This window comes from Schistocerca piceifrons, chromosome 8 (genome assembly GCF_021461385.2).
Source record: "Schistocerca piceifrons isolate TAMUIC-IGC-003096 chromosome 8, iqSchPice1.1, whole genome shotgun sequence".
In the NCBI taxonomy this organism is placed as follows: Eukaryota; Metazoa; Arthropoda; class Insecta; order Orthoptera; family Acrididae; genus Schistocerca; species Schistocerca piceifrons.
The window spans coordinates 119291406-119306967 of NC_060145.1; the positions used below are offsets into that span (position 1 = coordinate 119291406).

At 44.3% G+C, this 15562-nt stretch overlaps 1 protein-coding gene across 1 annotated transcript in view; it reads left to right on the top strand.

Annotated features, from left to right (window-relative positions):
* Nucleotides 1-352: 352 nt before the first annotated feature.
* LOC124711625 (cuticle protein 19.8-like) overlaps nt 353-15562 on the top strand; it is a 92635-nt gene continuing 77425 nt past the window's right edge. Inside the window, exon 1 of the mRNA XM_047241797.1 lies at nt 353-407. Coding sequence (XP_047097753.1) covers nt 384-407 — 24 coding nt within the window. The 5' untranslated portion in view covers nt 353-383. The remainder of the gene's footprint in view (nt 408-15562) is intronic.

The window sequence follows — 15562 nt, forward strand, 5'->3', positions numbered from 1 at the left end:
TCAGAGGAAGATAATGTGCTCTTACGTCTACTTCAGAACTGTATCTGACTCTACGGCGTAGATGACGGACGGCGGCAACGCGGGTGGCGTTGGTTCACAGCGCACGCGTGTACGCAGCGCGAGAAAGCTGCGAGTTTTCGCGCGCGAATTTAGGCGTCGGGAGAAATTTTTGACAGCGCCGATTGCAGTGGCGACGGCGACGCTAGACGGCGGTGGGGAACGTGAAAGGGAGAGGAAGGAGGGGGGGGAGGGAGGGAGGAGACAGGGCACAACGCTGCGTGTAGGAGTAAGGAGAGTGGGGGCTCACATATAAAGCGAGGGGGCGGCGAGCCCACGCAAATAGCCTCACCGTCATTCAGTGCCGCGACACGCTCTCAGACGCCATGGGGATCTACCGCGCATTGACGGTAAGTGCCACAATCGTATCGTCGCTGGAGGCTGTGGTACACGCGTTCGTAGTTGTAACAGACGAAATCGCGACCTCATCGTCACGTCATTCAACGCTGTCGTTACAATATTACCTTCTTCATTTGTTCGCACCAAACTATCGCTCAGAATCTCCTCCGTTCTTCATTCTGTTAACTTCACAGCTAGTTATTTGTTTCACTGTTGCTGCATGCAAGGTCACCAGTTATGCATATTTCCTTCATTTCTGTTATCTCCTGCATCTACGCCAGTGGTTTCCAACCTGCGGGTAATTACCCTCTGAGGAGTAAAATAAAATTTTATGTGGAATGAAAATCAAACTATCCGATTCTGTGTCAGTCACGAAACTAAATTTTTTTCAAAAGATTATTACTATTATCACAATTTTGTAAGACTCTAATATTGATAATATAAGTTATCAATAATTGTTTTTTCCCAGTTAGTAGCTTAATGCGGCGGAAAGTCACAGGTTCCTCACATAACCCACCTACTACATACATATGTTGTGCTTTGTACCGACATCGCTGATGATAAAAGTAAGACATATATGCAACAAATGCTCAAAAAGATATCTTCTCCAAGTTGTAGATAGTACCTGCAGTAGTCCAGAAATTGCTTCATTACGAGCTTCGAAACAGCTAAATGGATTAACTGCTAACACGACACAGCAGTAACTACATAAGGACTGTACACAGTTTTATTATTATTATTAGAGTGTTTAGACACAAACCACAAACAGCCCGAAGTCGTTCGATTTCCGCCAGTTCAGAAATAAGGAGTGCAGCAGTGAAGTGATTTACGAATAGTATGCATAGTGCACACATGTGAAATTGTTTGGTTTTAAATGGGGTTACAGTGTGTTGGTCAAGCAAGTGTCGCAATTGGGAGGAGTAATGCAGAGGAAGCATGTTGTGTAATAAGTGTGTACCGTCTCAATGGATAGTTAGTTATCTTTCCCGAGAAGGAGTTGTGGGCAGCACTTGCGATGCCCCAGGAACTCCTTCGTCATTCATTGTAACACACACACGTACACTCACACGCATACATACACACATGCATGTGCATGAACAAACTAAACATCATTCACATCTCATCACTTTAAAAATAAAAGTGTTCCAACAAAAGTCTTTCGTTCTACAGTTTAGCTATGTGCTAAAGTTGCTAAAAATGTGGTGATGGGAGGGGGGGGGGGCAGCAGATGGCAGGGGGAGCTAATATCTGATTGCTCTCAGGGGTAATGGTCTAACAAAGTATCTACCCTCTTCAACCCTCTGTAAAGTGCTTGTCAGGCGATACTTTTCATTGTTGTACTACGTGTCCTGTTTATCTTGACCACCTCAAATCATTTTTTGTACAGAAGCAAAGTATCAAACGTATCGAACAAATGTTATTTAGCTGCCAGGAAGACATCAAGCAGTGTGACTGCCATTTTTGTATCTCTGTCCATTACGGAGATATGAAGAGCAATACGTCTATTTTTAAAAACCACCCTATACTGTTTATTCAACAGTCCACCACTTCTCGTCAAGAACTGTTCAGAAACGTCTCACACTGTACCATTTAAATCTGCGCCAGTGCTCCGCAAGCCACCTGACGCTGTTCAGTGGAGTTTACTTCTGCTACCACCGACCCTAATAAACTCGCAAATGACGCTTGGGAGGACTGACTATCGATAAGCCTCTCTATTAGCTCTAATTTCTCTAATTTTCTCGTCGTGGTCGTTTCGCGAGATGTATGTGGGAGGAGATGAAATGTTGTCCGACTCTTTGCGGCGAGTACTCTTTAGAAATTTTAGTAGTAAACCTCTCCAAAATGCATAACGCCTCTCATGTTGCGTCTGCCACTGTGTCTGTTGAGTATGACGTTATTAAAAACTTATCACAAAACTGACTGACTCTCCTATACTAGCAGACAGTGCCGATATCCGGGATAACGTAAGTCGCTCATTTGCTGGAGCTGACAGTAAATAAATAGAAACGCAAGGAAAGTGCATGCCGGTCAACACTAAACCGTCTTCAGTTGAAGGTTTATGTGAGTACTTTGTACACCAATGAAGAGAAGGAAGAAATGTTACTCAAATACGGTGAATGTAAGTTAACAGAGCAGTAAATGGAATATTATTTTCTTATTTACAATATAGCTACGTGTAGCAAAGTACCGCAGCACTTTTAAAAGATGTCGGACTCAGGTACTTGCACTGTGTGGTACTACAGGAAATTCAAAGTCAGTTTTGTGTTATGCATTTAATAACGTCATCTTTACGCGAATGGTACGCTGTGGTACGTTTCGAACAACTTTTAAGAATTGGATTACCGAAGAAAGTATAGGATGCTGCTTTTAAACAAGACGTATTGCAGTTAATGTCTTTGTAACGAACGAAATTAAGGAATCATACTGATTATATTACCCTGATAGTTAAACAACATTTGCTCGGCATTTTTTTTTTTTTTTTTTTTTTGCTTCTGGAAAAAAGTGGTCAACTTAATTGGAATACTGTATATTACTATTTGTCCTCTTTGCGTTCACAAAGAAAGCAAGTCAATAATGACTCCGGTCCTCCTGCTGTAAAAGCAATGTGTATTCATCGAGATGCCAAATTCCTTACGAGACTGACGTTCGCAGGTCATAGTTATTTTTCGAGGTAACCGCAAGTGCATTTTCAGGTAGCTAGTACAAGTCAGAATTATGAGTGCGAAAGTTTGGCGAATGGAAGGCTCACAGGATCTCAAGTGAAACACGTTATACTGATTACGGCGGTTGCTCCAAGTGAGATAAATGTCGACGGAACGTAGGAAGTGGAAGTGCAATGAAAGGAAACAAGTTAATTAAAGAATACAGGGGAAGGTAATATAACGAGGCTTTATGAATGAACGGAAGTGTAGTGGCTCAAGTATAGTGGCGATGAACAATCGCGCATGTCAAGATTCAGCTAGTTTCATGCGAAATATTGCAGAGTGAAACAACCGGAATGGAAGTAGTGTCGTAAAGATAGTAAAAAGTGAAAAGTGTGAGTGTAACTGAAATGTTGATAGGCTGAAAATGTTATCTAACAATCAGTGACTTTAACTGGAAGACCTTCTTACTAATTACTAACCGTAACCATTACCATTACACTAGCTATTAAATTTTGACATAAATATGTCGAGAGAACTCTATCAAAAGATCGAAACAGGGACGTACGATTCGTAACTGGCACATTGTCACAGTTCTTAATCTCTTCTTGTTCTCATGTATGTAATTGCATTGATTAACTAGTCCATCGGTTCTTGGTAAAATACATTATGAATGAAACACGCCCAGCATTCGTGTAATATTCTACAATTTTACGAGGGTAATCCCAAAAGTAAGGTCTCCTTTTTTTTTATAAGTACGTAGACCTGTTTATTCCTACAATGGTTTACATCAGTTTACAGCTTGAAAATTTAGCTATTTTTCTACATAATTATCATTTCTGTCGATGCATTTTTCTAGTCGCTGTGGCAGTCTCAGCTCGCTGCCATGCTGTTCAGAAAGTTATGAACCTCTTCTTTCAGCTCGTGGTCGGAGCTGAATCGCTTTCCGGCCAAGTGTTCTTTTAACCTAGGGAACAGGTGATAGTCACTGGGCGCCAAGTCAGGAGTGTAGGGTGGGTGGGTGGTTATGTTCCACTGAAACTGTTGCAGGAGAGCAACGGGTCGCTGAGCGATATGTGGGCGAGCCTTGTTATGGAGAATGTGTACGCCCTTGCTCAGCATGCCTCTTCTCCGGTTCTGAATTGCGCGTTTGAGTTTTTTCAGTCTCACAGTACCTGTCAGCGTTAACTGTGGTCCCAGTGGGCATAAAGTCGACCAACAATACCCCTTTCCGATCCCAATAAACGGTTGTCATGACTTTACCGGCTGACTCTGCTTGAATTTCCGCGGCTTCGGCGAAGAAGGACGCCGCCACTGACGTCATTGTTGCTTGCTCTCAGGTGTAAAGTGGTATGCCCAAGTTTCGTCACCCGTGACAGTTGAGTCCAGAAAGTAGTTCTGTTCGGCTGCAAGGCGGTGAAGAACTGCTCGGGAAGCATCAACTCGTTGCCGCATGTGATCCTCAGTCAGCGTGCACGGCACCCATCTTGCGAACACCTTCCGGTAGTTCAATGCTTCCGTTAAAATTCTGTGAACGGTGCCTCGCAAAACCTCGGGAACCAACGTGCAGAGATCATTCAGGGTGATCCGCCGATAATCACGCATGCACTGTGTCCTCAGAAATTGACGGTCTCCCGATGCTTTGTTCGTCGTGAATTTCGGTCCGATCAGCTGCAAACTCTCTACACTATTTACGAGCATTCTTGACATACACGCACGACTCACGGTACACTTCCGTCGACTGGCGATGGATTTCAATCCGCGCAGTGCCCTTTGCGTTCAAAGACCGAATAACTGCGAGCAATTCGCACTTGGCGCGAACATCCAACGGGAGTTCCATTCTCAACGGCTGCCAAGCCAAGACTGAGCGCCTCAGCGCGGTGTGTGCATGTTTACACACGGCGCGTGAAGCACTCTTCATAACAGTGTGACCAACTGCCACACAAACAGAGTTCTGTACTTATAAAAAAGTAGGAAACCTTACTTTTGGGATTATCCACGTAGAATATTTGTTTCATTTATAACATGTATGAAACTTATTCATCCACAAGCAAGTAGTTACGGAGGGCTTATTTAAATTTGCAACCGCTAAATGAAGGTAGGAGGGGGAGTATTACTCTGTCACTAATATAATTTTATGTTTACGGTGCCTATGGTCGTGAAATGGCAGGAGAGGGAGGGGGACGACGGACTTAAGTAAATTCGTAGACATTATATTCAAAACCAGTTCTTGCAATTTTCTAAGTAGGTTTTCGTGATATATTGGAAACTATTCCTCACTTGTTCACCAAGTTTTCGAAACTTCGTGCTGGTCTTTATTTGGGGTATGTTTGATAATATTCGTAAGTTCCACCCACTTGAGTAGTATTTCAGTACAGACTGTATAAGTGTTTTGTTTTTGTGTGCGATCTTCTTTAGAGATTACCTTCAGTCCTGCAGTTTCCTGACACCTTTTAGCTATAACTGTACTTAATTACACTGATCAGGCAGAACAGTGTGACCAACTACCTAATAGCTGGAATGTCCACCTTTGGCACGGATAACATTATCAACGCGTCGCAGCATGGAAGCAATGAGACCTTTGTACGCCTCTGGAGGGCTCTGGCACCGTATCTACACACACAAGTCACCTAATTCCCGTACATTCCGGGTAGGGGAGTGACTCTGGCGCCACGTTCAGTCACATTCCAGATGTGTTCGATCGCTTCAGATGAGACTTGTTGGCGGGTCAGCACATCAATTGGAACTCGCCACTGTGTTTCTCGAACAACTCCATCACCTGGCCATGTGAAATGGAGCATTTTCTTGTTGAAAAATGCCACTGCTCTCGGAAAACATGATCGTCATGAAGGGGTGTACATGGTCTGCAACCAGTGTACGATACACCAAGGCAGCCATGGTGCCTTGCCGAGCTCCAATCGATCCTTGGGTGCCCACGTGAATGTTCCACAGAGCATAATGGAGCTGCCGTCAGCTTATCTCCGTCCAGCAGTGTCAAGGAGCTGCTCCCCTGGAAGACGACGGATTCTCGTCCTCCCATCGGCATGATGAAGAAGGTATCGGGTTCATCAGACCATGAAACGTTCTCCAACTGCGCCAACTACCAATACCGATGGTCACGCTGTCATTTCAGTCGTAGTTGCCGATGTCGTGGTGTTAACATTCGTGCATGCATAGATCTTCGGCTGCGAAGCATTGAAGTCTGATGCTAGTTTCGCCACATTTCGCCGTCTATCCCGTTTTACCACTCTGTCCAGCCAACGACTTCCGACGCCTGTAATGAGGGGTTGAGAGGTGACTGCCCAAACCCACGACGTCTAGACGTCACGTGTTGAACATACCACAGCACTCCTCGAACATCCGACAAGTCGTGCAGTTTCCGAAATGCTCATGCCAAGCCTCCAAGCTGTCACAAATGGTTCAAATGGCTCTGAGCACTATGGGACTTAACTTCTGAGGTCATCAGTCCCCTAGAACTTAGAACTACTTAAACCTGACTATCCTAAGGACATCACACACATCCATGTCCGAGAGGCAGGATTTGAACTTGCGACCGTAGCGGTGGCGCGGTTCCAGACTGTAGCGCCTAGAACCGCTAGGCCACTCCGGCCGGCCCAGGCTGTCACAGTCTGTCGTCTGTCCAACTCAGCTAAATCGCGCGTCTTTACCATTCTACACACGATCAGCACGCTAACTGATACTACATGCACCGCGTGTGTGTCTGACTACCAGTCAGCCTCACAAGGTGACTCTCCTATAGCGTGGACAGGTTTATATCGATAGTAGGACGGTAGTCATCATGTTATGGCTGAGCAATGTGTGTCTCTGTACTTTGTTAATCACAGGTATTATGAATGAGATGACTCATTAACCGTGCAGTTATAAGTTATTGCACATAAAATTTGGAGAAATAAAAATTTTACGGTATTTATGCTAGGACTCAGCCACCAATTATCGTACCGAATTTATGTTTTGTTCAGATATTTCTGAAAACTAACACAAAATTTTACCAGGTAACATTTACTCATAAATGAGAATATCATTTGCTGAGATTCTGACGTCACAACTTATATTATCTGTTAAGCCAGCGACATACACTGAAGCGCCAAAGAAACTGATATAGGCATGAGTATTCAAATACAGAGGTATGTCAACAGGCAGAATACGGCACTGCCGTCGGCAACGCCTATATAAGACAACAAGTGTCTGGCGCAGTTGTTAGATCGGTTAATGCTGCTACAATGGCAGCTTATCAAGATTTAAGTGCGTTTGTATGTGGTGTTACAGTCGTCTCACGATCGATGGGACACAACCTCTCCGAGGTAGCGATGAAGTATAGATTTTCGCGTACGACCATTTCACGAGTGTACCGCCATTATCAGGAATCCGGTAAAACATCAAATGTCCGACATCGCTGCGGCCGGAAGAAGATCCTGCAAAATCGGGACCAACGATGACTGAAGAGAATCGTTCAACGTGACAGACGTGCAATCCTTTCGCAAATTGCTCCAGATTTCAAAGCTGAGCCATCAACAAGTGTCAGTGTGCGAACCATTCAACTATACATCATCAGTATAGGCTTTCGGAGCCAAAGGACCGCTCGTGTACCCTTGATGACTGCACGACACAATGCCTCACGCCTCGGCTGGACCCGTCAACATTGACATTGAATTGTTATTAACTGCAAACATGTTGCCTGGTCGGACGAGTCTCGTTTCAAATTATATTGAACGGAAGCGCGTGTACGGGTATGGAGACAACCTCATGAATCCATGGACCCCGCTTGTCAGCAGAGGACTGTCCAAGCTGGTTGAGGCTCTGTAACGATGTGGGGCGTGTGCAATTGGAGTGATATGGGACCCCTGATACGTCTAGATACGACTCTGACGGGTGACACATACGTAAGCATCCTGTCTGATCACCTGCATCCATTAATATCCATTGTACAACCCGACGGACTTGGGCAATTCCATCAGGACAATGCGACACCCCACACGTCCAGAATTGCTACAGAGTGGTTCCAAGAACACTTTTCTGACTTTAAGCACTTCCGCTGTCAAAAAAAAAAAAAATGGTTCAAATGGCTCTGAGCACTATGCGACTTAACTTCTGAGGTCATCAGTCGCCTAGAACTTAGAACTAATTAAACCTAACTAACCTATAGACATCACACACATCCATGCCCGAGGCAGGATTCGAACCTGCGACCGTAGCGGTCGCTCGGTTCCAAACTGTAGCGCTTAGAACCGCACGGCCATTTCCGATGTCCACCAAACTCCCAGACATGAGCATTATTGAGCAAATCTTTGAAGGCTTTGAAACGTGATATCTTACCGATTTATGGATAGCCCTGCAGGATTCATGGTGTCAGCCCTCCATATACACTCCTGGAAATTGAAATAAGAACACCGTGAATCCATTGTCCCAGGAAGGGGAAACTTTATTGACACATTCCTGGGGTCAGATACATCACATGATCACACTGACAGAACCACAGGCACATAGACACAGGCAACAGAGCATGCACAATGTCGGCACTAGTACAGTGTATATCCACCTTTCGCAGCAATGCAGGCTGCTATTCTCCCATGGAGACGATCGTAGAGATGCTGGATGTAGTCCTGTGGAACGGCTTGCCATGCCATTTCCACCTGGCGCCTCAGTTGGACCAGCGTTCGTGCTGGACGTGCAGACCGCGTGAGACGACGCTTCATCCAGTCCCAAACATGCTCAATGGGGGACAGATCCGGAGATCTTGCTGGCCAGGGTAGTTGACTTACACCTTCTAGAGCACGTTGGGTGGCACGGGATACATGCGGACGTGCATTGTCCTGTTGGAACAGCAAGTTCCCTTGCCGGTCTAGGAATGGTAGAACGATGGGTTCGATGACGGTTTGGATGTACCGTGCACTATTCAGTGTCCCCTCGACCATCACCAGTGGTGTACGGCCAGTGTAGGAGATCGCTCCCCACACCATGATGCCGGGTGTTGGCCCTGTGTGCCTCGGTCGTATGCAGTCCTGATTGTGGCGCTCACCTGCACGGCGCCAAACACGCATACGACCATCATTGGCACCAAGGCAGAAGCGACTCTCATCGCTGAAGACGACACGTCTCCATTCGTCCCTCCATTCACGCCTGTCGCGACACCACTGGAGGCGGGCTGCACGATGTTGGGGCGTGAGCGGAAGACGGCCTAACGGTGCGCGGGACCGTAGCCCAGCTTCATGGAGACGGTTGGGAATGGTCCTCGCCGATACCCCAGGAGCAACAGTGTCCCTAATTTGCTGGGAAGTGGCGGTGCGGTCCCCTACGGCACTGCGTAGGATCCTACGGTCTTGGCGTGCATCCGTGCGTCGCTGCGGTCCGGTCCCAGGTCGACGGGCACGTGCACCTTCCGCCGACCACTGGCGACAACATCGATGTACTGTGGAGACCTCACGCCCCACGTGTTGAGCAATTCGGCGGTACGTCCACCCGGCCTCCCGCATGCCCACTATACGCCCTCGCTCAAAGTCCGTCAACTGCACATACGGTTCACGTCCACGCTGTCGCGGCATGCTACCAGTGTTAAAGACTGCGATGGAGCTCCGTATGCCACGGCAAACTGGCTGACACTGACGGCGGCGGTGCACAAATGCTGCGCAGCTAGCGCCATTCGACGGCCAACACCGCGGTTCCTGGTGTGTCCGCTGTGCCGTGCGTGTGATCATTGCTTGTACAGTCCTCTCGCAGTGTCCGGAGCAAGTATGGTGGGTCTGACTCACCGGTGTCAATGTGTTCTTTTTTCCATTTCCAGGAGTATATATATATAGGAAACATTCCTCACACACAAATAAAGAAAAGATGTTATGTGGACATGTGTCCGGAAACGCTTAATTTCCATGTTAGAGGTCATTTTAGTTTGTTCTTCCACCTACGCTCAGTGTAGCACGTTATCACGATTTCATACGGGATACTCTACCTGTGCTGCTAGAACATGTGCCTTTACAAGTACGACACAACATGTCGTTCATGCACGATGGAGCTCCTGCACATTTCAGTCGAAGTGTTCGTACGCAGTGTTCGTACGCTTCTCAACAACAGATTCGGTGACCGATGGATTGGTAGAGGCGGACCAATTCCATGGCCTCCACGCTCTCCTGACCTCAACCCTCTTGACTCTCATTTATGGGGGCCTTTAAAAGCTCTTGTCTACGCAACCCCGCTACCAAATCTAGAGACTCTTCGTGCTCGTATTGTGGACGGCTGTGATACAATACGCCGTTCTCCAGGGCTGCATCAGCGCATCAGGGATTCCATGCGACGGAGGGTGGATGCATTTTGAACATTTCCTGTAACAAAGTGTTTGAAGTCACGCCGGTACGTTCTGTTGCTGTGTGTTTCCATTCCATGATTAATGTGATTTGAAGAAAGTAATAAAATGAGCTCTAACATGGAAAGTAAGCGTTTCCGCACGCATGTCCACATAACATATTTTCTTTCTTTGTGTGTGAGGAATGTTTCCTGAAAGTTTGGCCGTACCTTTTTGTAACACCCTATATATATATATATATATATATATATATATATATATATATATATATATATATATATATATATATATATATATATATATATATATTATATATATATATATATATATATTCACCTGGGGACATTTACATGCAATCTGGTGATTAGGAATGGAGAGCATATTATAAGTCGAATATTGCTGATGAAACTTTCTCCAGCAATCGGAATTCGAGCCCTCTGCCTCTGTTTTAAGTGCTACCACAATAACGTGCGTTATCGTTCTCATCTAGAGACTCGGCTACAAGGTGAGCAAGATACATCCGAATCAACTGATAATGTTGAGGCAACAACATAATCATTCACTTCTCAACAGATTTAAGAAGAAATTTGCTTCAATACAGAGGTAGCAGGTATCGATATACAATGATGGGATCCCCACCAGTGTTTTTATGCTGCAACGTAATCGTAAGATATATGGGGATGACCGTCCTTGACAACCTAAAGTGAAGTGACAAAGTAAACTTACTTATGGAAACAGATATGAGACTAGTATTCACTGAAGCAGCCTAAGGAAATGTGATTCATCCACGAAAGAAATAGCTTACAAAACCCCGCGTTCGACAGGATCATGAATACTGTTGGTCAGTATGGGATGCTAGCCAGGTAGGGTTAATACGAGGGTTAGAGGGCGTCAAAAGAAGAGTGCAGCGTTTCGCCGCGGGTTCGTCTAGCAAGTGCGAGAGCGTCAAGAAGGTGCACAAGAAACTCCAGTGCAAGAGGCTGCAGGAGAGGCGTTGTGCTTCAGGGACCGGTTTAACGTTATTATTTTCAAGAGCCTACATTTTTAGAATAGCCCGGGAACGTATCCCTTCCTCCCATGTTCATCTCGCGAAATGACCAAGACTGGAAAATCAGAGTAGTCCCAGTTGATACCGAGGCTTACCGGTTGTTGGTTTTCCACCATTCTATTCAATTAGGGAAGTACAGAAATACCCTCCGTCACGAACCGAGCGGTAGCTTGTGGAGCATGAATCCAGATTCAGATGCAGGTGCAGACACGATGTCTACCTCAGTGTATCAGGGACTGAAATGCAGCCAGAGTAGGGCGCTATTAGAAATCAGAACTTCTAACACGTTTATGTCAGCCTAGAGAAAGGAGACGGCCATGGCCTTCATTAAGATACAGACACGCCTGGTCTAACGATGGGTATCTTGTTAATTCGAAAGTAGGAAAACGGAAATCTTCTCTACCGAGGAGTTACACTAAACAAACACCTTTCGCCTCTTTCTCTGCTGAATCTTGGCACAGGTAAATACTGGAAGTGAAGGACAACCTGTAAAATAGAATGAATGTCTATTATTTCTTGACTACTAGAACCAACGCCCCAATTTATTTGTTGCCGGTCGCCAGAGATCTTCCCAATTTATCAGAATATTAACTGGAAATTATCTTAATAGTTTATTAATTTTGTACATCCATTCCCGAGGAGATAGCAGAATTAATTATTTTCAGTCGCGTACATCCATTCTCTAGGATACACCAGATCAACTATTTTCAGTCGCCTTAGGTGAAATATTTCAGTGTGTATCCTACTTACCTATCAGAAGTATCAGATACGTCATAAATAATTTTATACACGGATTGGTTCAAATGGCTCTGAGCACTACGGGACTTAACATCTGAGGTCATCAGTCCCTTGGAACTTAGAACTACTTAAATCTAATCAACCTAAGGACATCACACACATCCATGCCCGAGGCAGGATTCGAACCTGCGACTGCAGCGGTCGCGCGGTTCCAAACTGTAGCGCCTAGAACCGTTCGGCCACCCAGGCCGGCATACACGGATTTACTAGTTACATTATTGTAGATCGCTTTTAAAATGATGAAACAGTTGTAAATAATTATTGTGACTAAATAAAAGAACGCGACCATATTGACAGCAATATCGTAAGTTCTATAATCAATTGGTATCTGAAGCAATCAGTATCAAAACCAAATATGACTGGGCCACGTTCAACACGGTGATCACTGGTAATGAAACGGTGAATTTCAAAGAAAAGTGTTATTCTTCTTGAGACAGGCAACTGTTACGAAAAAACTACCGAAAGCTGCGACGGAGCTTTTATGCGACTTCATCCCAAAGCATTGATGAACCACCTACCAATAATTTATTAAAGATAGAACAACGGCGCAGGAAGTCGGGCAAGTCCTTTTCAAAGCAACCATCCAAGCATTCGCGTTAAGTGATGTAGGGAAACTCCTGAAAACCTAAATCTATATTGCCAACTGAAGATGTTGCTCGCGTTCCTCCCCAATGAGACTGTGCCCCGCCTCGCTCGATCAGAACTGTGAAACCACAGTTTCCTGCAACAGCCTGCACTACGTCAAACAGGGACTGTCTCTCGCATCGGTCATCCGCAGTATGACGTGCCTTATCCGTCTTCAAAGCGACTGTCATTCCGTTGGCCAATAAAAAGTCCGACAGTCTAGACACGTGACACGCCAACCTTTCCTATTTGGCGTGGCGAGAGGAGTACTTCCTCTCTCTACGAGATGGAAACTGTTTCTAATTCATTTGCTCATTACATTTTTAACTGATATCTAGAAGAGCCGGTCGGGAGCTCAGAAAACAAATGACGTTGAATGGAGAGCCACAATGCCTATCCTCGTTTTGTAGATTGGATGGAAAGTGAAGTATCTGGAATAATGGCTGAAGTAAAAAGACAAGAGCATCTCTCTCTCTCTCTCTCTTTGTGTGTTTTGTGTGTGTGTGCGTGTGTGTGTGTGTGTGAGCGTGTGTTTGTGAGTGGGTATGTTTTATCCAGAATAGTTCTGGAGCGTCTGGGCCAGTTCTAACAAAACTTGGTGCTTATACGAGTTAGTATTTGTTAATATCTACTATTGAGATACGATACCCTAGCACCCTTACAGATGGTGTAAGGAAACTGGTTCTCTACATCTACAAAAAAGAAATGGCTCTGAGCACTATGGGACTTAACATCTATGGTCATCAGTCCCCTAGAACTTAGAATTACTTAAACCTAACTAACCTAAGGACATCACACACATCCATGCCCGAGGCAGGATTCGAACCTGCAACCGTAGCAGTCGCGCGGCTCCGGACTGAGCGCCTAGAACCGCTAGACCACCGCGGCCGGCCCAAAAAAGAAAAAAAAAACCTTTTAAATAATAAAATATGACCTATAATAGGAATCTGATTACCCTTGTTACTCATGAACAAAAAAAGTAAATTAGGTAATTTAGTACAATTATTATATAGATGCGATAAATCACTTTAACGGGGGCCAAATCAACAACTAAAGTCAACATAATTCCAGTAAACCTGCAAAAGTAAAAACAAATTACTGTAGGGACCTACATAGACATTGCGCATCTGCTAGATGCCCACGAAATACGTAATTTTGTTTTGAAGCTGACAGCCAATGAGAAAATAGGTACAGTTTTCAAGCAGTAATGGCGGACAGCATCAGCTGGTAATATACGTAGTTTTATGGTAGCTAATTTTACTACACAAAAAATAAAATATATACTCCCTCCAAAAGCAGTTACCAACAAGACGAAATAATGGAAAGAATATTTATTGGGACTAAACAAAATTGAGTATTGTGACAGCATTTTTAAAATAGTTAATTTAACTGAAATTGTCTTTAATTTTGAAATGAGAGAGAGCGCAATAATTTTCTTTTAATATCTTAACTGTTGCTGCAGGCAGTGCGATGACGTCAGCGGAGGTCCGCGCGGACGATGTGTGAAGCGAATCCTGGTTTGTGGCGTGAAGTAATGATGGATCCTCCTGTTTCATTAATATTCCAGTTACGGCGGTGGTCCACGTCTCCGTTGCAGTCGAATCAGCTGGCAGCACAGTATGTGCGATGTCGTTAGCGCGCGACGTTTTATTATTAAAAGTTTGTTAATCGCGCGGTGCGGGTAGGTCGGAATTATGCAATGTCTTTAGTATTCACGATATATATACGGTTAATGCCAATAATTCGCACAGTTCTTTCACCGTGTTGCCACATAAAAACAGTCACATGTGTTCATCACTATAACAGTCCGTTAAACATCAGTTCAATTTACGTCGTTATCTTTAAGACAGTTTGGACGAGATTGTAAATGTTTCTTTATCAAATCACAGCACTGTTCTTTTACGTAACATTTTGGTTTGTTCCACTTTCACAGTTAGTGTCACCACACGATAATGGTGTCTGATTCATGGCTAATTGTCACAAGTTCACATAGTTTGTAAAATCGTCACGGCAAACAATCGGTATACTTTTCAGGTTTTACTGTTCACTTAATAATGCACGATCTCCTATTAACACAGCGGACGCACTGTAATTATTCCTCCGTGTATCACTGTCTTTCACGCCGAACTTCTGCAAGGTTTTTCACCTGCGAACCGACCACGATACCACCACAACTCGCACGCTCTCTATCGATAGTCGTTCGCTCTCTCTCTGACACAGTACTTCTCCTAGCCTAACCAAAGATTTACAAAGCATATAAAACCAGAACATTCATATTCGTACAATATAAAATATAAAACAGTTGCAAAATGAATGAAGAAACAATGTGACGTATTAACAAACAAAGAATAGTTGAAATAAATGATACATACTTACTATGACAAGGTAATGCACAAATGAAAAAAAAAAATACTATCATTTTCGGGGAAAGCAATGTCTTTACAATGGGTTGGAGATACGATGGAATGGCACCTAAAAGTAATTGAAATAGACCAGTAAGTTGTTTAAAAATATTCATCCGGTTTTACTAGACTACGTCTTCACAAGAGTATATCTTTTACATGAACTGAACTCTAACTTTTGCGTAAGATTGAAAGGCTTTTGTTTTCAAAAGAAGTATTCGATTTTACAAGGCTATATCTCTTACATGAAGGCTCATACAACCTTGAGGTGCTTTTTACAATTATATTTAGGATCAAAGTTTTCATTTACCTTAAAAAATGTTCATTGTGCCTTTCA